General features: G+C 36.3%; 1 protein-coding gene across 3 annotated transcripts in view; it reads left to right on the plus strand.

Annotated features, from left to right (window-relative positions):
* The window catches only part of NR2C1 (nuclear receptor subfamily 2 group C member 1), a 56,594-nt gene extending 35,680 nt beyond the window's left edge, over positions 1–20,914 (plus strand). For all 3 annotated transcript variants that reach the window (XM_074902731.1, XM_074902730.1, XM_074902733.1), the window contains 10 exons: positions 906–1,085; positions 2,531–2,678; positions 2,770–2,860; positions 4,161–4,345; positions 7,771–7,933; positions 9,971–10,092; positions 13,224–13,363; positions 15,281–15,418; positions 19,716–19,821; positions 20,355–20,914. In XM_074902731.1, coding sequence (XP_074758832.1) covers positions 906–1,085; positions 2,531–2,678; positions 2,770–2,860; positions 4,161–4,345; positions 7,771–7,933; positions 9,971–10,092; positions 13,224–13,363; positions 15,281–15,418; positions 19,716–19,821; positions 20,355–20,529 — 1,448 coding nt within the window. In that variant the 3' untranslated portion in view covers positions 20,530–20,914. The remainder of the gene's footprint in view (positions 1–905; positions 1,086–2,530; positions 2,679–2,769; positions 2,861–4,160; positions 4,346–7,770; positions 7,934–9,970; positions 10,093–13,223; positions 13,364–15,280; positions 15,419–19,715; positions 19,822–20,354) is intronic.
* The last annotated feature ends 6,242 nt before the right edge of the window (positions 20,915–27,156 follow it).

Here is a 27,156-nt window from a genome sequence, read left to right on the forward strand (position 1 = left end):
TTGAGATTTGTTTCTGTAATGTGCCCTACTTAGTGCAAAGAGCAGCCTTAGTGCCTCCAAAGTATGTGTTTTGAGTGTTTGTCAGTGATCTTTGGGTTTAGATTTTTTTTTTCTTCAGGATCATAGAATTTAAAATTGTTGGAATTGCCAAACATGCCTTAATCAAAACCAGTACTTTTTAGTAATACTTGTATTTTACAAACAATTTACTTCTGAAAAATAGTTTTGAAACTTTACTTTTTTCTGTAGTGTGTCCTAGAAATTTTTATATGTTTGTATTATATATTAGAAAATTCACAGAAGAACTCATTTTTTTGAAAAAAAGATTCAGCTATTGTAAATTACTCTCTCCTTGAGGTTTCACTGAAAGAACTAAGGATGTACTGTTACCCTGTTAAGAAAATGAAAGGTGAAAGTAAGCATTGAAGGGATTACCTACTGCTGTCAAATTCCATGTTTGTGCTTTCCATGGTTCCATTAGTTTTAATGCACACAGTTTCATCAGCTGAATTTGTAATGAGCAATAACAGGGCTTGACTGTAGAGACATTTTTAAAAAATTGCTAAAGAATGTATAACTAAGAGCTCTTTCCTTCTATGTTCTTACTAACGTGTTTTCTTAGGGTTTTTTAACACTGCTGGCAACAGATTCAGCAAGAATTTAATAAAAAACCTGCCTATTTATAAAATCTGTCGTTTAAGTGCTTTGAACTAGAAAAATGATATGTTTGCTTTTTTTGTTTGATTTATAGCCACGATATATTTTAAGATCTGTAACCTATGGGGGGGAAAAAAGTGTTCTTTTTCTGGGTAAAATAGCATATACTTTGTTTTTAATAAATACAAACTCTAAAAAAAATATTACAGGTTAAGTGAATGTCATGATTTATGTTGTTCTGTAACTAGGGCGTCACTATGGAGCGGTAACTTGTGAGGGATGCAAAGGATTCTTTAAAAGGAGTATACGGAAGAATTTAGTTTATTTGTGCAGAGGAACAAAAGACTGCGTCATTAACAAACACCACCGGAATCGATGTCAGTACTGTAGACTGCAGAGATGCATCGCGTTTGGGATGAAACAAGATTGTAAGGCTGATTAACGTAGCTGCCAGCTAAACTACTTTACGTTTAAAGTTTGTGCTATAAAAGATAAGCTTTGTGTTAATACAAATTGTTATTTCGATTTTATGTTTCTAAATCATTCTATCTTTTTTCTTTAAAGAGTTGTACAGGTTTGGTGTATCTGAAGTCTGAAATGTTTTCAGGTATACATATTGCTTGACAAACTTAAGTACCTCGTGGTAAAAGTGATTGAATTGTTATTCCTAGGTGGCAAATGTCAAGCATGTCTCCATTGTTGGTTTTTATATATGCAGTTCAGGTTTTTTATGCATAAATTAAGCTACTGAATGTTTTGAATCCTTCTACCTTGTCACTTTTTTTACAGCTGAGATTACTGGCAATTGCTGTTCAGTTTTGGCAAAGCTCTGCAGAGATTCATAAGAGATCCGTCCATAGCGATCTAGAGTGGATCCGTCCATAGCGATCTAGAGTCCTTACTAATTCCTGCAGATTTCAATTTCCTTTTTAGATTTCCACACATTAGATGTAGTAATATTGCAATACCCCAGCCATATCAGAATACTAAATAGGCAGAAAATCAAGCAATACACAGGTTCTTCAGCCCCAATAGTGCCACACTGTTGCTGTATGCACAATATTAGTCTTGTGCTCTGCTCTCTGCAGTCCAGCTCTTTTGCTGACCATCTCAAACCTCTGTGGACATTCTCTTCCTTACAACCCTACTTCTGTCAGCAGAAACCAGTAACACTTTTCCAGCACAGAGGAAATTAATTCAGAAAGGGAAGGAAAAGCTGGGGCAATGAAGTGGATCTTTCCCCACTAGTTCAGCTGGCAGCAAACTGTAAACTGGTATCTTTTGGCTTCATTCAGTAGGGCTAGAGAGTTCCCCATAGGGTATAATACTGTAAGTTTCATTTTACTGTTCTCTAATCAGTCTAAAGCAAGGCAGTACATCTGTAGGCTAAAGTCCAGATTCATTCCACCCAGTTTCACTGAGCTATTAAAAAATCTGCTTCAAGTGCATAGAGTTATGTGAGTTCAATCCAGACCCACAATCCATGGAAAAGGGTACCATGAGTCCGTTATGAATGAACTGAGACTGTGGGATATTGAAATTGAGAGAAAGAAAAGCCATAAGCCTCCACTTAGAGATCAAATTTTAAAAAAGGTATAAGGCATTTCTCCCTTAATGTAAGTTGAAAAATTTAGTACTGTATGTTTGGTCCCAGACTTTGACTACTACATCATTTTATTAAGAACAGATCAAATCAGTGTGTTTGGGTTTTTTTAACCAAGTTGTTAGCTTACTAGTTATGGGAATTTTTTTTTTTTTAGTTATTTTCAGAATAATTATTAAAATTGCAGATTAAATAGAGGGGGGAAAAAAAGGATTATTTCTTAGTCTGTAATTTGGCATGTGACTTAATAGTTGCGTATTGTTTTGTTAGCTGTGCAGTGTGAGAGGAAACCTATTGAAGTGTCAAGAGAAAAATCATCCAACTGTGCAGCTTCTACAGAAAAAATCTACATTCGGAAAGATCTTCGTAGCCCATTAGCTGCAACTCCAACTTTTGTAACAGACAATGAAACAGCAAGGTATGTAAATTCTACTCAGCAGCAGCTATCTCTGTTTCCTGAAACAGGAAAAATTAATTTTAAAATTAAAATGTGTGCTGTTTTGTGTCAGATCAACAGGTCTCTTGGAATCAGGAATGTTTGTTAACATTCATCAGTCTGCAATAAAAAGTGAGCCTACTGTGCTGATGACTCCAGATAAGGTATATGATGATATGACTGATACATTAAGAGTTCATTGCTGTATGTAGGGAGGGAAGGGTGTTCTGTTTTGTTGTACTACTGTTTTGTTAAACTGATTTTTGAAACACTCCCTCACAACATCAGCCGGTGTTGCAGATGCCTTCTTAAGCATGCTTTTAGCGTTGCACATTAAAAATGCTAAAACTCTACAAAGTAAATGCCTTTGTCCATGTTTTTTAAGAGCTTTAAGGGCTGCATTATTTTTCTTTGTATTGGGCAATCCTGATGCTTGGATACTTCTTTTGTACCAGTTAAGTGAGGTGTTTGTGAAACCACATGGCATTATCACGATGCATTTCATAAATATTCTTAGTTTTTTTTCCCCTGAATCACACTTTTTTTTTTTTTTTTTTTTTTTTTTTTTTTTGCAAAGCTATAAGAGCTATCTTAGCAACAATCTTATTTCTGAGCTGGTGTTCCTTTGTTTCTGTTTTGTTACACTTACCAAGCCACTAAAGCCATATGGTAACTTCCCTACACATGCACAGTAGGAAGCTTTTGTATTTTTCTAGCTGATATTAAATTACCTCATACTGTTTTCATGCATTTTGCCTCCCTTGCTCTGTCTGCAAAGGGCCCCATCAGAAGTTGTTAATTCGATTTCACTTTTCTGACTCGTGTCAGTAGAGTATGACAGCACAAGCTAAATGATGTGTAGTATGCTGGTGTTAGCAGCAGCTTACTTGTCTGTAATCATGCACTTTCCTTATTCTTTTTTTTTTTGTGGAACATAGTGGGAAACATGTCTTACTGCCTTTCTGAGTTGCTGGTCAGTACTGAATCACCTTGTTCTCTTGCAGAGACATAAGACATAAAAACCAAAAAAGACTGCAGCAGAATTCTTTTTCTGCTCGCTTTTGAAGGTGACTTTTTATCCATTCCTTCTTTTCAAACATTCTCCTACACTATTACTACTGACTCATTTACACGACAAAGGAAGAAAGATGCTAAAAATATAATCTAGTGCAGTCATGTAGTCCTGGTGACTGACTAGTGAGTAGAGATGATAAATTCTCTTTCTGCACTTGCTTACCATCTGTAGCATTCTTTCTGAAAGACTTGTAAATGTTTAAATATTGTGTATTTTAGAAGCAGTGCAGTGTCTAATTGCTGCATTATGATTACTCATTTACTGAAAACAATAATTTTCTCACAGGTCTCTTCATATGCTCAATTCTTCATTTCTGTAGAAGTAAGATTCTTCTATTGAAGTTAACTGCTGCCAATATGGGAGAATTAAAAGCTGTGCTTTTCCCTTAGGTTGAAGCATGTCAGGGAGATTTAAGTACACTGGCAAATGTTGTAACTTCATTAGCAAATCTCAGTAAATGCAAAGACATGTCACAAAGCAGTACAGAGCTTTCTATGATTGAGAATTTGAGTAATGGAGATGCATCATTATCTGAACTCCAGCAAGAAGAACAAGCTAGTAGTGATGTTACAAGGTAAGGAATGTTACACTCAAAAATACTATTCTTTTTGAAAAGGTCTCTGCCAATACAGACCATTAATTAAGTCATCACAGTGTAGGAAATTTATCTGCATTAAAAATAATAGTAATAACAGCCTAAGCTCATGTACAACATAAATCTTGTGAGATTTTTCCAAATGAAATTATAAGGAAGTTCCATTTGAGAAATAAATACTTCTAGCTGTTTGTACTTGAAATGTATTTCAATGTAAATATTACAGCTGTTTTTCTTATCTTACCAAGGCCAACCAAAAGGTATGTTAGGTCTTGTACTGTATATACTCTTAGTATATTGTATCATCCTTGGAAATGTTTCTTACAGATCTCATCTGTGTAACTAGTTTAATGCCTGTAACTATTAATCGCCTTAAAAGCTAGAGAAGCATTTTCGTTCTAGATAGAAGTCAAAGAATTCTCACCATCAATACAAATATATTCACTGAGTATCTTACAAACTTGTGTCTAGCACTGGTTTTAACTGAGTCATTTTGGTGAGCATATGTGTAAGATACTCTGTGTAGTACGTACTCAGTTGTTCCGTCAGTCGCAGTTGTGTTCTTCCTTGGTTGTCATCTCACATAAGCTTCTGACAGCTGTCCCAGCAATACTCCTTTACACACCATCTGCATTGTACATACTGTTTTGAAAATGTGTAAGTGGAGTAAATCCATCAAGGAAAAATTAATATATAGTGAAGCAGTTTGTGCTGACTGAATATGGGATTTCCGCTATGGTCTTTACGACTTTGCATAATTGCAAGTGGAGTGCATTTGTTGTGCTCCTTTCTTTATATGCTGCTTAGAAAGTCAATGTGACTTTATGTAGATACTGATTTGGGCCTTTGCTGTGTCCTCCCAGGTAAAGAATATGCCATATATAATGTATTGCTGTTCATGGTGTTAAACTTTATTCAATACTGTGGCTGTTCAGAAAAAATACAGTCTTTCATTTCTTTATTTTCTGGCACTTTCAGATGCTTCCTTTTGCCAACTTCTGGGTTTCTATTCAGTTTTAAAAATCTGTCTATGAAAAGGCATCAAGTTCTCATCCAGAGAGCTTGAAAGAGCTCTGATGCAGCTTAATGCCTACTCTTGTCCAGTAGGTTATCTAACATATTTCCAGTGGGGAGGATCAAGTTAAATATTCCTGTTAAAGGGAAGTTGTTACCCAAGCAGAAACTAAAATTTTTATCTGAATCTTTGATTTCTTTGCTGGGCCCTATGCCAGCTTGGTCTAACAGACACAGATGTTTATGGAAGAAAAGGAGTTAAGGGATTTCAGCAAGCAAGTCTTATCCATCTTTTTTTCATGTATTTTATTATATTCCACTGCTTGCAGCTACAGTAGTTAAGCTTTCACTTTTGCTGACACAAACTTAGTGTACAACTTTGCTGCTTGTGCTGCTGCTTTTATATTGTAAGGTTATATGCCTTGTCCTCTGATGACTTCATTATCTATGTTGATTTTTTCGCAGTTTAGCAGCAGTCCTAATTTAGTTAGCAGTCCTGTTAGTGACTGAACCCAACAAAAAGAGAACCAAAGTTGTTTCTAGCAAAGGATATCAATGCCATGTATTTTAATGTTGTTTATACCTTTTTTCCCCCTTTGCTTTGTGGGCTTGGGTTTTGTAGCTTCCAGGCAAACTTTATTCTAGATTCTCTTTTGCTTGGTGTTTTACCTTGCAATCATTGCTCATGTTGGGGCTTCATGTATGAAAACGACCTGCAATGCTGAGCCAGGAGGAAGCAAAGCTTCTACTGACTTCTGCTGGCTTACTATTGCCAGTTTCTGAGATAGGAGGGATAAGATTTCTTCACAAATAAGTTGGAAACAAAGTATCCGTGGGCAGGCATGGTTAACCAGCATACCTGCACACGCTAATTAAAAAGGACACTTCAGCCTATACTAGAATAAATACAGGATCATGGCAGTTGCATATGGCATTTACCTTTTGTGGAAAGGAGAGATCCGGTTCCTCTCTTCCATTTCTGTCCCTACTACATGCAGAGCCCTGCAGAGATGTTTGGGTTTTTTTTCCTAATAAGCAACTGCCACTGGGTTGCTGGGTTTGCCCTTTCTACCTAAGGCTGCCAGGAGTGAGTAACGCAGGACCTGAAACTCCAGTCTCCTTACAGGAGTCCAGTAATATAGCTTCTAGAGCTTACCCATGAATTCATTCCCTTTCTGTCTCCGGTGTAAGGAACGTAGGCATAAAACATCCCAGGTGTATCTGTGTAGTCCACTCATGCATGCCTCAGTCACTCTCATGTGTACACATCAAGGTATACAGTCTAGTGTAGGACCTAAAACTAGTTTATTTACCATCTCAAGCCTGAGACAATGTCAGCAACTCTTCTATTGTGATGTTTTATTCAGTTGTAAATGGTTATGTCAAACACAGTAAACATTTAGATTTTTTTAGCATGTTAATGAATTAGATGGCTAGGGAGTGTGGGGGAAGAGAAGGTGGCAAAGTCCTACTCCAGATTTTGGCATTGAATCAGTGATTTTAGATTCTGTGGTAATAACCATGTCTCTGTAAATTGAGAATCAGCTCTACATACAAGCTAATAATCATCTTTTGTGAAATTCTCAGACCTCAGTGAATACATTTTCCCATGCAACACTGTATACAAATGATACTGCTCTCGGGTTATGTCATCTGTAGGCAGTGATCAAGTCTGTATATTTTTGATTGAAGATGTATCAGTTGTAGTTCTCAGGTGTGTTCATGAACAGAAGAGATCTGTTATCAGGCAGCAAAGTAATGAATAATATATCTGTGCCTGTCCTGACATCTCCTCTGTAATATTTGTGCACATGACTGGAGTCACTGTCCCACATCAAAGGGTACTGAGGATGGTGTTGAAAGCATGAGAGTGCTTTCTCTTACATATTACAAAACTGTTTTCAAATTAAGTTGAATAACATAACCACAACTCATTACTTAAAAAAAAAAAAAACAAAACAAAGCTTATTCTGTTTGTGCTTCATAGCAGCAAAAATCTGTAAAATTTATACAGGTATATAAGTTGCTTTAACAGCATTCTGTTGATCATGTCCTCAGCACACTCATGCCAGCACTCTCAGTAAACATCACTGTAGAGATCTTGAAAGGCAAACTGTGATTCAGCAGCACAATCAGTATGTCAAAACTGTGAATTTCTTGGCAACTAGTGTGAACAGGATCTGCTGCTAATTTTTGTTTCAGAGCCACTGTAATTTGGAATTTTTAGGGATTTTGTTCAGTAGAGTATTAGGAAAAGCACGCTACTGACTTTATTTTCCAAATCTGGTTCTTTGACACAGACATCTAAATACAGGTTTCAGACATGTGCAGGTTACTCCTAAATTGAAACAATGTCTAAAATGAATTGTTTGTTTGTTGTGATCTTACAGGGCATTTGATACTCTTGCAAAAGCATTAAATCCAGGAGAGAGTGCAGCATGCCAGAACTCTGAAAGTATTGAAGCCAGTGTACAGCTGATTGGTGGAGAAACAAGCATGAATATCGTTGAAATAGAGGGACCACTACTCAGTGATGCACATGTAGCATTCAGGGTACTTAATACGTTTTACTGTTCACTATTTATTACCATTTTAACATAGTAATATAAAAAATTATTAAATCTTATTTTGAATTTTTTTGAAGAGTAACTATTTGTTCAGGTATTGGCATTAATTTATGATGAATGCACCGCTTCTGTTCACTGATAAACTGTTTGGGAAAATTACAGCGCTCTTCAGTGGTTTAGCTGCACTGTTTATTTTATAGCTTATCTTAAAAATACTAGGTAATCCATGCAAAAGGATTTACATAGACAAGCATCATACAAAGCAGAGAGTCAGCATCCACATTCCACATGTTATCAGGTGGATCTGATGCAGTCTGCAACTGGATTTTGAGACCCTTAAGTGTATTTGTCAGTTTCTCCTTTGTGTATATACCATGTTTTAGTATGATATTAATTGACTTTAAGCATTAAGGGAAGATATGGTTTCTTTGTTAGTGAGCCATATATTTTCTGGCTTTATTGCTCATTTTACGAGCCTGCAGAAATTCTTCTATTTTTTTTTTTCATCTTACTATTTATGGACAAATCAAAAAGCTTGCTCATCTGAAAACTTCAGTACCAGGCATTGTATTAAACTTTGTCCCTCCATGCTGTTTTTTGCTGGGATAGAGTTATTTTTCTTCACAGTAGCTGGTAAGGGGCTCTGCTTGGGCTTTGTGCTGGAAACAGTGTTGATAATACAGGGAAGTTTTAGCTCTTGCTGAGCCGTGCTCACAGAGCGTCAAGGCCTTTTCTGCTCCTCACACCTTCCCGCCAGCAAGGAGGCTGGGGGTGCAGAAAAAATTTGGGAGGGGACACAGCCAGGACAACTGACCCCAGCTGACCAAAGGAATAGTCCATACTGTATGATCTCATGTTCAGCAATAAAACTAGAGGGGAGGTTGGCGGGGCAGCTGCTGCTCAGGAATTGGCTGGGCATCGGACAGTTGGTGGTGAGCAGCTGTTTTCATCACTTGTCTTTCTTGGGTTTTATTTCAGTTATTTTTAAATTTTTATTTCCCTTTTCATAATCATTATATTTAAATTGTTTTTATCTCAATCCATGAGTTTTCTCAATTTTACCCTTCCAATTCACTCCCATCTTCCTGCTGGAGGGGAGTGAGTGAGGAGCTGTGTGGTGCTTAGTTGTCAGCTGGGGTTAAACCATGACACCCTCTCATCAGCAGATTTTGATCACTCAAACATCTCTCTAATGCAAATGTCAGGGTTTTTTTAAAAAAAAAAAGTGTTAGCCAAACCATTATATCAAGAAGTGTTAATTTCTGAAGATGAAACTACAGCACTACATTTAGCAGGTTTGGGTCAAATCCCACTTTCTTCATACATGCAGGTAACACTACTGATTTTACTCATCTATGTTGAGAAAGGTAGAGCTTGTCCTTTCTGATGTATATTGGTTATATTTGTAGGACTTGGGAACAGCTGTATATTAGGTACTCATCAAAAGATTTTTTATATATTTATTTGTAAAATATTAATTAAAAGTACAAAAAAAATGTTTTGTGACATAGAATTCACACACACACACCCTCTCCCCAGGAATTGGGGTGGGGGAGGTTTCTCTAATTTTTCAGACCACTTATTTCATTCCTCTGGGGGGAAATTTAGAAAGTAATAATGCTTCTCTATTTATCTATATATAAATGTAAGCAACTTCATTCCAATTACAATGATTCTTTTAAAACTTCTTTTCACTGAGTGTCTCAAAAGTTGAGTTTTATTTGGGATTTTCCAATCTGCAGGTGACCCACACAAATATTTATCTAAGATAAAGATTCAAAATGTTTGTCATCTTTGTTGCTTTGTAGTTATTACAGGATATAACAGTGTGGCTAATAATGAAAAAGGCAGTCATTCAATTTTATTTCAGGATTATCTCATGTTTATCTAAAAAAAAATTTACAATTCTCACTTAAAAGAAACTCTAAGGCTGATTTTTTTTTTTTTTTTTTTTCTTACCATGCGTTTTATGAAGAAAGTAAAATTACACTTCTATTTTTCTGTTTTATTTTTTGGTTGTCAGCTCACCATGCCTTCTCCTATGCCTGAATATCTTAACGTTCACTATATCTGTGAGTCTGCTTCGAGGTTGCTTTTCTTGTCCATGCACTGGGCACGTTCCATTCCATCTTTTCAAGCTTTAGGGTAAGTGTTCAGTTACTCTATTCATTAATGTTGTAAATACACACTATTTAATTTTTATTTTCACTCTCATTCACGACATTTAAAAATATAAATCTACTTATTAAAACTGTTTTATAGATCTTCATCATGAAGATAGTTTTCTGAACCAAAACTACTTCCAACCTCAGACCAATTCAGGTACCTTTGGTTGGGTTTTGAAGGAAAAAGTAGTAGATTTATAACAATTAAATGCCTGCCCACTGCTAATTCTTTAATAAATTTTCAGTAAATAGGACTTACTCTCATTTTTTTAATAGCTAATATAATCCCAAACTAAGATGCTTATCAGGCAGTCACCAGAAAGAAGCTTCTTTCTGAACTCGCAAATATTACCATGGTCATAGGTGAATTAGTAGTCATAATTTTTGCCTTTAATAACCTACATGAAGAAAGGGGTTAGCTAGATTCAACAAGTGCTCAGGATGAAGTTGTTTAATTTCAGGGGATTTTCCAAAAACAAATTATTGCCGGAACCAGACAGTAATTCTTATTATTCCTTTTTACCATTTGTATAACATCCTGCTTTTCCAGTAGGATTCAACATATCACTTAAAATTCTTAAGCTAAATATAGCAGTCCATTGCTGATCATCATGAGAAAACATCTCAGCAGCATGGGGAAAGGTGATCTATGTTGTTTTCAGAAGTAATTTTATGAAGACAGGGCAAACAAATAAAGATACTGTATCAGCTTGACACAGATGGAGTATAAATCATGTTTGTCCGCATATACAGTGTTGTTTTTTTTTTTTAATTCAATATCAAAATAGTGTATGACTGTGGCAGCAAAGAGAATTATTTTTTGAAGTAAGGGATTTACCCCTTTTCCAGGAAGGCTGTCAAAAGCAAGGTGACCTGTGATTACCATTTGCATTTACTCAGATCTTTAAGCCAAGCAATTCTACATTGTTTAAGAAAAGAAAGTGTACTGTATGTAATTGAAGCCTGTGTTTTGCAGAAGGAAAAAGTGAAGTTCTATAAAGTTAAACAATAGCAAGGGTAAAAAATAAGGTAAATGTGTTTTATTTTAGTAGAAAATGTTGCTCTGCAGAATTTAAAAATATGTAGCAAATTAACATAGTACATTATATCATTATACATTTTTAAAAGGATTTTGTAACAAAGAGACACTGCAAATTAGTGTTATAACAACAAATGGGAACTGTGTTTTAAAAATAAAATGTTGTACAGAAGACCTGTCTCTCCAAAAAAATTAAACAAAAAATGCTTATGGAAAATCAGCATATTTTTTTAATATGTTACTTCCCAATATATTTTTCTGTTTGAATAAAAAAAATGGAGGAGTAGGCTGTCTTAATAGTGTTTATATTCACCTGTGCTAGCATTTACAGTCCCGGTCAAGATCATGGGCAACAATATATTTAAACTCCATTTAACGTAAATACACAGTTTTCCTGTTGAAGAGCATAAAATACTAACTCTTGTTCAAGTGAAGATTTATTTGAAGTTAATGCAGATTTTTTTTTTTTAGTTTGAGCCCTATAGTACTATAATTTTGACTTCTGGAAGGGTGACTCATTTCACTTTTAAAATGAAGATAAATTCATGGTACTAGTAATTGAGAGGAGCTGACAAGCCAGAACAAACCCATTGTAATGGTCTTGTAAGGAAGATAGATAATTATATCCAGGTGGTTCCCTCAGGCAATATTTTCCTTAGTCACGGCAAGATAGTTGGCTTCAGCATACTGATGTAGGTAATGATGCCAAATTATTGCTTTATTTATTTTCCTGCATGAGGATCTTGTAGGCAAGAGAAATTCCTACTGAAACATTCATCAAGCTGGTTACAACCTCTTAGGTTTTTTGATGCTGGTTCTGATCCAAATTTGGTCAGCTGTAAAGGTGCTCTAGATGATACATTTATGTACACACATATCAGCTGAGTTGCCAGTACACCTGGCTTTCACTGTTCCTCAGCATAGTGCCTTTGACAGGAGATGAATAGGGGTGTGACAAATATGTGTAGAAGCTGCATGTACAGTATCATGCCTACCATAATAAGAACTGGAGTGTAGTAAAAAATAATGCCCTAGGTAGACTCTCTGTACTCCAGTAGAAGACAAGTCTATATTAGTCTGTCATTTGTCATATTAGTATTGCAGTAAAAAATCAGAAATGTTCTTGAAGATTACATCAACATTCTTGCAAAAATCCATTCCATTGTATTTTTGTAGTTGAAAATCTAGCTTTAATATGCTTTTCTTCTTTGATAGGTCTTGTACTTCTTTTAAGTTTCCATTATTTATATTTACTGACTCAAACTGTGAAACATGGTACCCGAGTTTGACTCCTTACTGGTAGGATTTCCTTTTTAAGGTATTGAGCTCTTGTTAAGCTCTACAAGTTAGAGATGCTTGGCAATACTGAAAGTTAGGTTACTGGTGCCTGAATATGGATTGACATACCTAATTTTAAGCTTCAGCACTGGAAAAAAAAAAAAAAGAAATTGACTACACAAACTTAAGGACCTCTTCTTACAGCAAAGAAATCCTCATGACTTCTGTTTATACTTTGAAGTCTGTATTTCAAACCTTATTCCAAACAGGATACAGAAAGTAGCAGTCAGGAAGCTCAGGAACTTGATCTCACATGTTCTGTTCACGTGTATTTTTAATTAAAAACTTATACCAACCTGCCAGATTTCAAGTAAAGAAAAAACCCACCAAAAACCAGACCTTTGAGTCCATTCTACATCCACAATACAGGAACAATGTAAACATTTTCTGTCTATGCATGTAAATGTTGTTCAAAAGTTAGTGTAAATCCTAAGAAAACTAACATCATGGAATATGCCTAGACAGCTGTCATTCACTGTAACTTCAGCTTGCCTTTGTCATAGAAATCTATCTCCCTTTAGATCATTAAATTACTTTTTTACAAGTCATGCTAAACCAGGAATTTTAATCTTAGCAAGCAGATAAAAATATTTTTGATGCGGGGCTTCATTTTGCTACTTGTTGCAATGGTTGAATTAGATTACTGTTTTATGAAGTGTTCTTCAAATTAAAAAAACTATGTGAATGCAAATGGCTGGGTTTATTAAGTGAAAATTATTGTATTTTTTTAATAGACAGGATAACAGCATATCATTAGTAAAAGCCTGCTGGAATGAACTTTTTACGCTTGGTCTTGCACAATGTTCACAAGTTATGAATGTGGCCACTATATTAGCTGCATTTGTTAATCATCTTCATGGAAGTTTACAGCAAGGTAAGGTGTATACTGTGTGCATTGTCAGACTTGGGGAATTACTTCATGTTTTTTAAGTTTTGAACTGCAAAGAATTACTTTTCTTTATCAAAGAAATACTTATCCTTCAGTTGTTAATGAAGATTTACTGTTTATAGAGTTTTGTGGTTAGTGTTGAAACAAAAACAATGCTAGAAAATACAGTTCACAAGATGGAATCTTGTAGCAATTTTGCAAAAGTCAGCTATGCTAATGCTTACCCCAAAATTTTTTTTAAAAAAAGTTACCCATCTATCTAATACAAGTTAGCATTGTGTGGTTTTATTACGTGTCTGTGTAATGTGTAACAACAGTGTTCTGCTGTTCTGTTAATATCATCAACTCAAATTAGGAATATTTCAGGTAGTGTTAAGAACACAAGTGTACTATAAATACGATTCCTCTTTATCAAGGGTATAAAATAATGTCCTTGCTGTTCATAGCTGTGAAATAAAGTAGCCAAATCCCAACTGATGATCCAGTTCCTTTACATAACATGGCTTGTTGACTTCTGTGTACTAGTTGTAGACTACATGCAAGTCTTCATCAGATCTTCACTAAGTATACTTTGTTCCTTATTAATCCTATGTCCTGCATCTTTCGCACATTTTTTATTCAAATGAAAAAGATGTCAGTTGGCCTTCTCTTTCATTTACTCTACAGTGAAGGAAATGTTCTTCAGAGTGGTAGGGAACTCCTTTGGCTAATCTTTGTGTGCTTGTGAACACTCACAAGCTTGTCAGCACTAAAAGCTAACCAGTCAAAAATAGTATAGTCTTAATCTGTTTGTAGTCTTAACACCTTTTTATATGGTAGATGCACATACAAAAATCTTAGCATTTTTGGGTTATTTGGTGTTACGTGTATGAAAATTCATTGTTGTTAATGCTATGCAAAACCAGATTGGTAAACTGTAGAAAAACAGCCCACCAGACTATATAGATTTTTCCTCTCCTTTTATGATGAAGGAATTAAAGAGTTCTTTCTAAGGAATTTTCTTGATTTTAAAAATAGCCACAAGATCCTCCTATAACAATAAGTTTTAATTAAAACAGATTGATTAAATCACTAAATGTACTGAATCAGCTAAAGATACTAACAAATCTGTGAATGTCTTTAGGAGGGATACAAATGGAACTTGGGAACTTACTTTGGTCTACATAATTTTTAAGCATGTTCACCAAAAAGGGTATTGTAGTAGTTAATCATGCTTTTATCATTACTACAAATAAATATTTTTGCCATTTAATTTGGGAATTCAGTTTGAATGCAAAAATCAGAAATTTTTAACCAATGTCTTTGAGTTGTGTGCTATGCCAGCTGCAGCATCTCCAAGACATAACAAGTTTGTGGGGCCCAGGGTCCCAAATTTGATAGATTATGGAGGGAATGGCGTTTTCAGGCTACATAACTTTGACCCAAGGGCAACAGCTCTGCACCAACCTCAGTCCCTTAGATGCAAATCAGAAAAGGTGTATAGTACACCTTTCTCAGCAGTGGCATGGTCTTTGACTGACTAAAATAGCCCACAAAACTGTACACTAACCTGCTTCATGGCACTTGACCCTTCCATGTAGAGCACAGATCTGCAGTAGCAGTGTATTCTTTACTTATAAGTAGTCTTTCCCTTCCTTGATTGTTTCAAGCTCTAGTTCACTCCTGATTTCTGGAAGCTTTAGTGGCAGGAAGAGACCTAACTGTACAATGTGAGAGGAAAAAAAAAGATTGTTGTAGTCCATAATTGTTGGTGTCAAGATTATTCAGATCTAGTATATGAGTTTATAGAACTCCCACTGTTTGAATCTAATAAAATTATTATTTTTAAAAATTCAGTGTGACCACTTCTTTTGCATGTGTGTTGACTTGGGGGTTTTATATTTTATGTGTGTGTTAACTTAGATAAGCTGCCAACAGATAGAGGAAAACTAGTAATGGAACATATCTTCAAATTGCAAGAGTTCTGTAACAGCATGGTTAAGCTTTGCCTGGATGGATATGAATATGCATATTTGAAAGCAATTGTCCTCTTCAGTCCTGGTATGTAATTATTCCAAATGTAAAACTTCAATCTGTGCTATTTTTTGCCATAAAACTTACGTCTGTTTCATTATATGCGGTTACTATCAGCTGTAGAATTACTGCCTCACTTGTTGAGGAATCTTTGAAGGTGTATAATGAGGACTGTAAGAAGAGGAGGGTTAATCTTTTAATGTAAATAGTCAAATGCTGCTTTGGAGACTTAAGTTTCACTCTTGCCTCTGCTGTTGATGTTTGGGTTTGGTTTTTTTTAAAAATTATTTATTGCTTTTAATTCTGTGTCTCTTTTCTGAGATACTTTTTCTGAGGACCTGCAGTTTAATTTTCTGAAGTGTTGCTCTTGCACATCCAGCTGAGATAGATTGAGGTTGGGCTTTTAATGTATAAAAGACTATCTCTCTGAGCATCTGTTCTTACATGCAAAATTACAGAAATGTATCACCTTACTTCACATAGGTATTTTGAAAATAAATATTACATAGAGTATTTCTGGTGAATGAACACCACAAACATTCCATTATATTATTATTTCTGTCTTCTGAACAGTATTTGCCTAACATACTCCAGGCAACATTAATGGACATACATTAGACAGTGAAGATAAATAAAGAATAAAATAACGATTATTTTTTCCTTTGTGAGGTTAGTCTACAATATGGAGGAAGAAGAGTCCTCTGGTTATGGTAGATGATGTCTGAATAGTTAGATCATATAACATACACATGGACTGCAAAAAAATACAAAATTAATTCTCTTTATTTGAAAATTGTAGAATTAACTTTTCACTAAAGGAATTCAGATATGTCAGTGTTATGGTTTAAACCTGACTGACAGCCAAACACCACGCAGCTGCTCACTCTCTCCCTCACGTGCAGGGAATGCAGGAGAGAATTGGAGGGTAAAGGGAAGGAGACTTATAGATTGAGATTAAAATGATTTAATAATTGAAATAAAATTATAATAATTATAATAATAGAAGATACAAAAGAAGAAATGCACAATGTGATGGCTCATTATCAGAGAGCCACCAACTGATGCCTGGCCTGTTCCTGGCTTGTGAACCCAGAGAAGCAAGAATCCCAAAACCACAATCCTGGAAGTGAGCACAAGGTTCCTGATCAACCCTCCTCTATATACTGAGCATGATGTATGCTACAGAATATTCCCTTGGCCAGTTCAGGTCCATTGCTCTGGCTGTGCTCCCTCCCAGCTTCTTGTGTACCTGTGCACTAGCAGGATATGGGAAGTTGAAAAGTCCTTGATTTCTTAGCAACAGCTAAAGACATCAGTATATTTGCAGGTCTTAGATTCATAGTTCAGAATTTAGGGATTTAATGCAAGATGAAATCTTTTGATAAAAGAAAAATGTACAAACCTCAAGTCCTTTCTGTATCTCCAGGAATTTTTCACTGTCACATTTAGAAAGTAAATCTTCAGTTACTCCGTTTTGCATTAGAAAGTTCTAAAAGCATCAGCAGCTTCCTTAATCTTTGTTGCTCTGCCTTTTTTAGATGCTGATGTCCCACAGAAAAGATCGGAGCAAATTTTAAAAAGTTGGATGAGTCTTGATGACCTGCCCCATTGTCAGTAGTGTAGGATATGGAGGAGAACTGGGTTTTTGGTTCTTGTCAGTTCTGTGGATTTATTAGAATCTGAGAACTTTCTTTTTCCATTCAGTTGCAGTTCACCCTTTCAAAGAAAAGTTAGTTAAGGTGAGAAAATCTTTTGGAACTTGGGACACTTCCAAAATGTAAATTTTAATCAGGTGTTCTAATATATATATATATATAAAAGAACTGTGAGGTTCTTGCTTTGCAGTTTCCCTCATATTTACATGAGCTTTTCTATATGTAGTATCCACGTCTCCCAGTAAAAGTGGCAGCATCAGCAGGAATTCATGGTAACTCATCTAAGTGCACAACAAAACCCTCCATATCCTCCATTGTGCTTTTTTTAAAAAATATTGCATTAACAGAAGACTTCTGAGATGAAAGGCATTCTTGCAAATAAGAGGCTGAAAGGTGATAAATTTCCAGAGGGTATTCCAGTGATGATATTCTGTTGTGAATCACGAAGGAAAATCGGATCCTGGGTGTTTTTACTATGGAACATAATCCAGCTGTCAGTCCTTGTGACTAGGAGAATCTTGCATGATTTTGTGTTTGTTTCTACAGTCCACTGAAGCACAGGAGTGATTTCAGTTTCTGATAAGCAGTACTAATTGCAATATTAAGAGTGCTTGAATGTGTTTGCAGTTTTTCTTTTCTGCTGAGGACTGAAGAGTTGCCTGGACTTTTCACTGTTCTTTCAGATGAAGCAGAGACTTTCTTTAAGTGGAGGGTGGGAGGGTATTTACTTGCTTAATGTTAGTAGATAATGCTTGCAGGAGACTTAATTCTCCTTTAGGTGTTCCTTACCCCAAAATAATTAGTCTTTTCATGGCATTCCCATACTCAGATCTGGTACAGGCTGCTCCAGGAAAGAAACAAAATGATAGAACAATACCTCTAGCCTGTTTTTCTAGCACAATTTCTGCCAGGATTTATGACATGATCTGTTGGCCTGTCTGAAGAAATCAGTTAGGACACCAGAAAATATTTCTCTAGGAACCTCACACTTGCAAAGCAATTTCACTTATTTGTTTAGTCTGAAGTTAATTTGTCTGTTTCCAATTAAATTTGACAACACAAACGTTAGAAGGAAAAATATCTTGGGAAAAGACTATCCAGTCTCATGATCCGGATGAATTTTTTTTATCTCGCATGCTTTCAGGATCACATTCCTAATGACGTGTAGCTGCTCTAATGGCAATGTGTTGTCAATATTCTTGATCCTATGAGCCATATAACAAAATCTTCATATACCTGAAAGTCATGTTCAGTACCTTGAACAGAAGGGATATTCTGGCAATGGTTCACAGGCCAGAAATTACGATTTCAGGGATTTTACTGCTCTGCTACAGGATGAGGCTGGGCCGCACGTGCAGCAGAGTCCGAAGGTAAGAACATCTGCTTTAGTAGGCCCTGCTGATATGCTGTCTTCCATAGCTGGAGACTTGAAGACTACTGAAAATCTTCTGTGCTGAGCCAGCTGTTTGACTGTCACAAGACAGTTTTGTGCAAGCACATGGGTGTAAAGGACGGGCCTAGAAGACTTCACATTTTTATAAATGCCTACTAGTGTACTAGCAGTGGTCTTCAAACTACTCTTTTCCAACGTTGACTTCTAGCTGTGTTTCTGACATTGCTCTAAAAGCAGCGTCGTGGAGCGATGCATATCTCAAGTCAACAACAACTCTTCAAAATGTTTGCTTCTTTACAAAGTTGTTAACTTCTTGTCCTCTGCATAAACTTGAAATCAGGCTTTCAGAATGACTAAATTCCTATACAGGACAAAATATTCCTCTGTGAAATGATGTGTTCAGGGGAGTCCAATGTATCACATAACTGCTAAATTGCTCTGAAAGCTTCTGTACCTGCAGAGCTAGACCAAAACCTCCTGGTTTTGTTGACAGAAGGCCATATATTTGGAGAGAAGGAGTGACTGTTAGAAACAACCTTTTATCTAACATAATTCGGCAGCTCATTTATTATCCCATTTCTGAAAAATAAAATTACATGATTTGTCATGCTAGTATGACAGTAAAAAATTTACATTAAAATAGATGGATAATAAAAATTACAGACCACGTAAAGTGTTCAGAATTACTGGATAATAATTTCCAAATGTGACCTGGCAGTTAGGTTGATATCTTTCATTTTACCAAGGCTTAGATTTCAGTGTTTAAATCGCTGCTAAAAATTGTTTAACACATTTGAGAATTTTGCACCAAACAGTTGAAAAATAATGTTATGCCACATATCTTCTGCAATTTTTAGGAAACAAATGGTTCACAGCCTTTTATTCTGCTTTTTTTACTGATTCTAATTTTATCCTTCACTTCCCACCCAAATTTTATTTGTGCATACAGCATTCCAGTAAATGTCAGTGTATTGTGTAGCAGAACAGCATTGTTTCAGAACAGAGCTGTATCATCAAGACTGATGTAAGCGTTGCAAACACCGCTTTTATTTGAATGCTTAAAAAAATGTCTGGTTGTATTTATAAAAAGCTAAGTAAAACATAAACATAGAGGAAAAGAAATACAAGGAAGTAAAGCAGTGTCCTCCAGTGAAACTGTGAAGTTGCTACAGCTACCAAATAATTATTTCAGTATGCTTACAATTAGATAATCTGTATGGATTTTAGTGGATCTTATATAGAACAGGTATAACAATGTGTAGAGTGTTTTTTGCAGATCACCCAGGTCTAGAAAATGTGGTACAGATTGAGAAATTTCAAGAAAAGGCTTACATGGAGTTCCAAGACTACGTAACAAAAGCGTATCCGGATGATACTTACAGGTCTGTGAACTAAGAAGCTTACTTGACTGATTCTATTTTCAGAGCATTGGTACTGATTTGTACAGTTTTTCTTGCCATAAATATGTACTTTTTATTCTTACCTCCTTAAACCTAAGAAATTACCTTTAGAGCACTTAACATACTATGCATGTGCTCATACATGTTATGAATATTATTTATCTACTCATTCATTATTAATTTCCAAAATGAAATACTGGAAATAAAATATTTTTAACGTTTTAATTTTGAAGCACCTTTTTGGAATACTTCCTCATTTAGTCTAATTCCAAACATTATACAGTCCATCTAATTGACAGGCATATTCACATTTTTTGTACTGTTGAAGACTGGACTGAACATAAATTTAATACTGCACTGATTTAAATATTTAAGCCTTTCGTGAACTAGATATAGTGAATTTTTACCAGTATTGTCCCTTTCTATTTTTTTCTCTTCTCTTACAATAATGTGATTGTGAATAACACCAAAATCTGTGACCACAGGTAACACTTTTTACCAAACTTACTTTCCAGACTGTCTAGACTTCTTCTCCGATTGCCTGCTCTTAGACTGATGAGTGCTGCCATCACTGAAGAGCTATTCTTTGCAGGACTAATTGGAAATGTTCAGATTGATAGCATCATCCCCTATATACTGCGAATGGAGACAGCGGACTACAACTCTCAGATAATTGGTCATGCCGTATAAAAGTAGCAGTCAAGGATTCTGTACCATGGCAGTCATGGTAATGTAAATGCATACCCTGTCTCCAAGAGATGGCAATAAGCCTTCCCACGCACCTTTCCAAAGAAGGCTAGTATTCCTCCTTTCCAATACACTTGGGAAACATGGTGGAGTGTATTAAGGAATATAGGATCACATCCTATTTTACATCTGATCTTCAAGGACTTGTAAATTAACTTGGTATCTGAAGAAAGTCAAGAATTGTCCATCCTATTTTTGTAGATAGAGGAACTTGGAATATTTGTTTATGAAGTCCAGGCTTGTGAGGAATCTGAAGAAGCTTTGACTGAACTAAGGTATCTCAACTTAGTTTGATGTTTTAGACAAATAAATTAACTTTCCTCTCTGAGTTGTGTTTTTGGTGTTTTGCTACTAGTTCTTTCTCACTGATCAAATGGAAAATAAATGATCAAACATCCTGAAAAGGCCAGTATTTCCATGGAAACAAGACCATTATAACCAAACATAGTTTTTTCCTGTTGTTTTGAAGAGAGATTTGTGTCTTGTTGAATGAAACACTGGACAGCATTACAAGTGCAGGGAAAGTAGAAGTTGTTTACATTTTAAAATATTCTGATGATATGTTAATGCAGTTGATCAAAAGTGAAGCAGCAAAGGGTCAGTACTGACTGGTGGATGCAAAGCAATACCATGTTGTAGTATTACATCTTGGTAGACGTCAGCTGTTTTATACTATGAAAAAGTAACAGAAGTGTATATTGCAGGTATTCAAAGACAGCATCCTGTTTTTTCTCATCTCAGAAGTTAAAGCTTTTTCACGCTAACCCTCTTTCATACTGAGTGCATAACAATGGAGGCGTTCTGGATGCCTGTTAGCTTGCATTCAGGTCTTTTGCTTTTTTAGTATTGTTAACCTTTGGCTATGTAGTTCTCTTTTCCAACCAGTCTCATGTAATTTTTTTAATTTGAGTTTGTCAAATCCAGTGCCTCTCCCTATGGGAGTATGGTCTCTGCTGTTTTTCCTTTCCTTATTAGAAATGGGCCTAGATACTTCATATATGTTGCCTGAATCATACTCCGTAGCTCCATCTAAGGATGGGTTTAAATGTTTTTCTATCTTGAGGCATGTGCCTCACTGTCAAGTAACACTGACACATGGTTGCTTCTTGCTTCCTTTTGCAGCAGGAAGTTATACTTCCTAGCACATTTAATACTTGTTGCTTAAAATGAGAGAAGTATCCTAGTAAAAGTGGTGGTCTACCTCTGACTAGCATTTAGGATTATCTAAATCTTGGATCAAGGCTGAATTCTATTTATCATGAACCTTCTCTTTCTCTGGCAACAGTCTCACCCAATCAAGAAACACATGGTTGCACCAGAAATTGTTTATCCGAAAGATCAGCTTAAATGGGGGCCTTTGACCACTCTGCACTAGCAGCTCCAAGGCCACCCTAACACCAAGATACCACTAGATGAGGCTTGGGTGAGTTCTGTAGGTTTTTCTCAGCACCTGAGGATCTCACAGTTCTCTGATTCTTTTTGACTCATCTGACTCAATTTCTGTGTCCTTTTCAATTTCACGAACTGAGCTGTTCGGATCTTCCCCACCCAAGCTCTGTAATCTGAGACTGTATTACAGGGTCGGTCATATCTAATACCACAGGCCAGAGCACTCAGTGCTGAGGACCCTGGTGGGATGGAACCACCCCTGCTTTGCCTTGGCGCTCAGTGACTTGCTGGAGAACAGCCTTCAGTGTTGGAGCTGGCCATGGCAGCTGAGCTCTTGCCACATTCCGTCTTTCGAAGGGCACAGGATTTGAGCTCTTCCTCAACATTCCCTGGAGAGCAGTATGAGGACTACTGTTCAGTGTTTCAGGAGGTACACATCTCATCAGCAGGGTTTATGGAAATACAAAAGTTGCTGCCAATATTCTGTGCTTGTTTTCTCCCCAGGGATTAGAGGTCCACCTTGCTATCTCTAGTACCAAGTTGCAGATGGGAGGTATATCATTCTTCAGTTCAGCTCTCCTTAGAAATTCTGACCCTGCTTTCTCACCCTGTACTCTCCCTAACCTACTTCTGGCCCCAACAGGCATGGGAGATTTACAGTCCTGTTGTTAAACCTTTTAAGGAGGCTGACAGCACATTACTCCTGAATATTTTGGAGGTGGTTTCCCCGGCATTACAATACTCTTGGAAGAGTTTTATTCCAATGTTCTCCAGATTCATGTAACCCAGATAATAGTAAGATGGAAATAAAAGCTTGGTTTCCTTCTAAATGCCGTACATTGTGCAACTCTCACATCTTGCGGAAACCTTCTACTCCATAGCTTGAGCCTCAGTTGTGATATGCACTTCTTTGTTTACAGCTGGCCAAAAGAGTCAGCTGATGTAGCCTCTCGCATGGTACTGTCTAGCTTCAGAAACAGCTGAGAAAGTACCGGTGGTTCTACAGATGTACATCTTTGTGAGTGATTGAATCCCTCAGCTCATCCATCTTTATCCTAAAACAGCCCAGGTTCGAAGGGACCTTGAAAGATCACTCAGTCCAACCTTTTATGGGGAAGGGAGCCTAGATGAAATTATCTCACACCCTGTCCAACTGCATCTTGAAAACCTCTAGTGATGGGGACTCTACCACATCCCTGGGGAGGTTGTTGCAGTGATTGATTGTTCTCAGCATAAAAAATTTCTTTATTGCATTGAGATCAAACCTTTTCAAAGATTACAGACAGTGGCCTTGCACTAATGTCAGCCACTTTTCTTAATACTGTAGGGTGGATTTCCTCTGGGCCCATGGATTTCTGCAGGTTAAGCCCTTGCAGGAGGCTGCATACCAGCCCTTCTTCCACTACTGGCAGGTTGACATGTGTTGTCATAGCTGCTTGATCTAGTGTTGTGTGGTCCAGCTGTGCTGGTAGAGACAGAGACAAGGAAGATACCTCTGCCTTGTCAGCATTATCAGTGAGTAGTTTCCCTGCCCTGTTAGGTAATGGGTCTATATCTTCCCTGTGCTTCTGCTTACTGTTCATGTATCTGAAGAACCCTTTCTTGTTGTTCTTGACATCTTTGACCAATTTCAGTTCTAGCTGAGCCTTAGCCTTCCTGACTGCACCTCTGCATGCCCTAGCAAGGTTCTTGTAGTCCTTGATGTGTATTTAGCTGCCTTTCGACAGCTGGTATGCTTCTTTTTTGCCTTCTTTTTTTTCCTGCTTTTTTTGTCAGAGCACTGTTTTGGAAGACATGGCCTCAACCCCATTTTCTCTGGATTTCTGTGCGTGTTTCCTCTTTGTGCCATAGTCTATTTGAAGACAAATTTGCCTATTTCAGTAAAGTGTGGACTACTATTACCACTGACTGCTGGGTCAAGACTACTTTCTTTAGGATGTGTTAACTCAAAAGCACAAGAACCTTGCTCATGTTTCACATCAGGTTGTTTAAATTCAGGTGTTTGACACATGTCTTGGCTGTTCTTTTTGATGCCCATCATGTCTGCTGGGCAGCAGAAGATCCAAATCCCAATGGCTCGCTTCTTCCCCTCCCACACCTTTTACTGTTTTTTTCCTGGCAAATCCCTTGGTCTTCATCTGAGATTTTTGCCAGGTCACCAAATTGGGAAATTCACCCATCCATGTTTTTCTTTTAAATCTTGCATTTTCAGGTCTGAGATTTTCCTTCACTTGTTGGGTAGCAAGAGAATATTGTCTTAATTATTTGCATGGGTCAGAGACTTTCAGATGATCTTTAATCTAGTTCACTTGACCGGCTGAGAAACCAAACAGGATAACCAGCTCCAAACTAGGTAATGGACTGTATTACCTCTCTTGAGGTATGGTTGAGTCACCTCCGTTATCAGGATATACTCTGATAGTTCTTAGACAACATTTGAGGCTTTGCTTAATAATATCTGTTTCTTATCTTTGCAAACTGGACAACTAGTTCAAGAAATCTTCAACCAAAGAACCAAGAAGTCTCTGCCAGCCACCTTCTCCTGTAATACTGGGACACTTAATTATCTGTGGTGTGGCCATCTATATAGATATGCACATAAAGAAAAGTTGCTTATCTCGAGATTCTAGCTACTTGTGTGTTGTCCACATATGTGATAACCATATACCCTGCTCCTCTGCTGTGTGTGGCTGGGGGAGTATTGTAACTCTATGCTTGCTGTCAAATCAAGGAAGAGGGGGAGAGATGCGTACACAGCCACAGTATGGTGAGGGCCGAAAAACCCCCATTTTATGATCTTGGATACCTCTGACGTTTGGACTTCTGTAGAGCAAATGTGCATACATACAACGCATTGCAGAGCTCTGGCTACTGGTAAGTGTTTTTTTCCCCAAAGTTTTCTTACATTTTTCCATAATAAATTTTCATCATAATTTCAGTATTGATTTAAAGGTAGGGTGCAGCTGGTCTCTGCTGCCTGACAAGTAATCTCTCTTGTCTTTGTGGTGATCTAGAAGCTGGCTCCCATACTGTAAGTTGTTGCTTCAGTGTTACTCACTTTGCTCATCAAGATTTTTTATTAATCATTTTAAAATAATTTCATTAATCATTCTGAAACTATAAATCCATGCTTTTGATAAGGAATACGGCATAACAGTTTTCTCAGGAATGGCAGCTGTAAAACAGGTAAATTAATACAGGGATGAACATGGGTTTTCCTTATTTCTGGTTGTTAATCGTTGTAGTCATCTGAGAATAATTAACAGCTCATGGAAGGTTAAAAAGTCACATTCTGGTTTTGTTGGTTTGTTTTTTTAAGATAACTTGCTGCTCAATTAAATAGAGCATATTGTTACCTTCAGCTCAGGCTTGTAGTGTTTCTAACAGCTATTTTTTTGTGATGACATGATCTCACATTACCACCAGTATGATATATTGTCATTTATAGTCTTGTGAATAAATGTTCTCTGCCAGTGAATGAAAGGCTGGTTAATATTACTGGTTTCTTTCATGCTGTTCAGTAACATTGTTAATCAGCTAACAAAAATGTAAATATTGAAGCTTATTCCACCATGGATGTTAAAATATCTCATTATTTTTGTGTCCTCTTCCTTTCACTTTTAATTTATTTTTCACCTTTTTAATCTTCAGCAATCTGACAGTTTTCATACCCAATCAGGATTTACCCAAACTATGGCGTTTACTAGCCAAAAAATAAGTCGTCTCTTTGTCAAAGAAAGGACAAGTTTAGTTTCAACAGCTTTAAAATTTTCAATGTTAAGAGCAGGAAAAAATCGTTGTAATATAAATCACATGAAAGGAAAAACAATTTAATATATTTTAAGGATGGGGCAATATTACACATAAGAAGCTTACTGGTTCAAACATTTTTCATTTAAAGTATATGTTGTACATACATACGTGGGTTTAGGTTACTTGTGTCATACTGTTAAAGTTCCTGGTGCAAATGACTGTTGTATTTTAAACTTTTTTCAAAAGTACATTCATTGCAATACCTTCTGCAGTTACAAACTTACCTGTCCATACATTTATACCCCTTGTGTGATCTTCTGTGTCCGTGAAAGTCAGTCTGTTGGTTTTGTTCAGCCTTTGGGTTTGCTATTATACATCAGTTTCAGTGTAAGCATTACATCACTGTAGTTGTCTTGCTGTTGTATAAAATAATCACTGTAAATGTCTTAAAACCTGGCTAATTTGGTAAATTCTATTTTGGCTGTATTTTTTGAAATAAATTGTAACTTTCTATTACAGAAAACAATCGCAATAACCTATTACTTTGTTAGTGTTTTATATGAATTGACTTACAGACCTAAACCTACAGAGTTTGTGGATCTTTCACCCTTTTATTACACAATGTGGTATTGTCAATTATATTCAGTCTCTGGGATTTGTAATAGCTGTAATATCTTGCTGTTTGCTAATCTTCGTTGCTATTAACCCTTTTTTTCCATGCTTACTACTTTCTGGCCTATGAATTTGAAAATGTAGTAATTTATTGTAAAATTTTTATTTACCAATTTTCTGCTTTTTACAACACTACATAGAAATATGTATTGTAATGAACCATGATCTTCATGTCATATAATGCAATATTGTGTATTTGGAAATGATTATTTGATTAATTATGGATCAGTTTTAGGTTGGACACAGGTTTTCTTTTGAAAGAAATACAGACTTCAGATGTTCAGGTTTAAATATCTCAGTTTTAAATATTACTGGATAAATAATTAATTTATTCATGTTTAAAAAACTGTGAAACTATCACAAGTTTTGGTCTATTCCTGAATTGATTTCTCAATGATAATTGAAAAAGTGTAATTTTTTTTTTTTAGTCTTTGTCTTCTATTATAAATGAATGTGCCATTTGCATGAATGTGCAGATAACCCCGAACAGCATCCCAGCTTTCCATGTTTAAATTCTGAAATGTTTCTATTATCAAGTAAATTAATTACCCACTGACACACTGCAGAGAAAATGTGTAAGGTGCACTGGTAAAAGATAAAGTTTGGATGATGCAATGAGTTTACTAATTATGGGAGCTGAAAATAAGCATTCAGAGTCTCTTCCCCATCAAAACTTACTCCAGAGTCTCTCTTGCCTCTGTTTTAAAAACTTACCTTTCTCACTACTTGGAATCATAGTATCACCAAATGGTGATT

This window comes from Athene noctua, chromosome 3 (genome assembly GCF_965140245.1).
Source record: "Athene noctua chromosome 3, bAthNoc1.hap1.1, whole genome shotgun sequence".
In the NCBI taxonomy this organism is placed as follows: domain Eukaryota; kingdom Metazoa; phylum Chordata; class Aves; order Strigiformes; family Strigidae; genus Athene; species Athene noctua.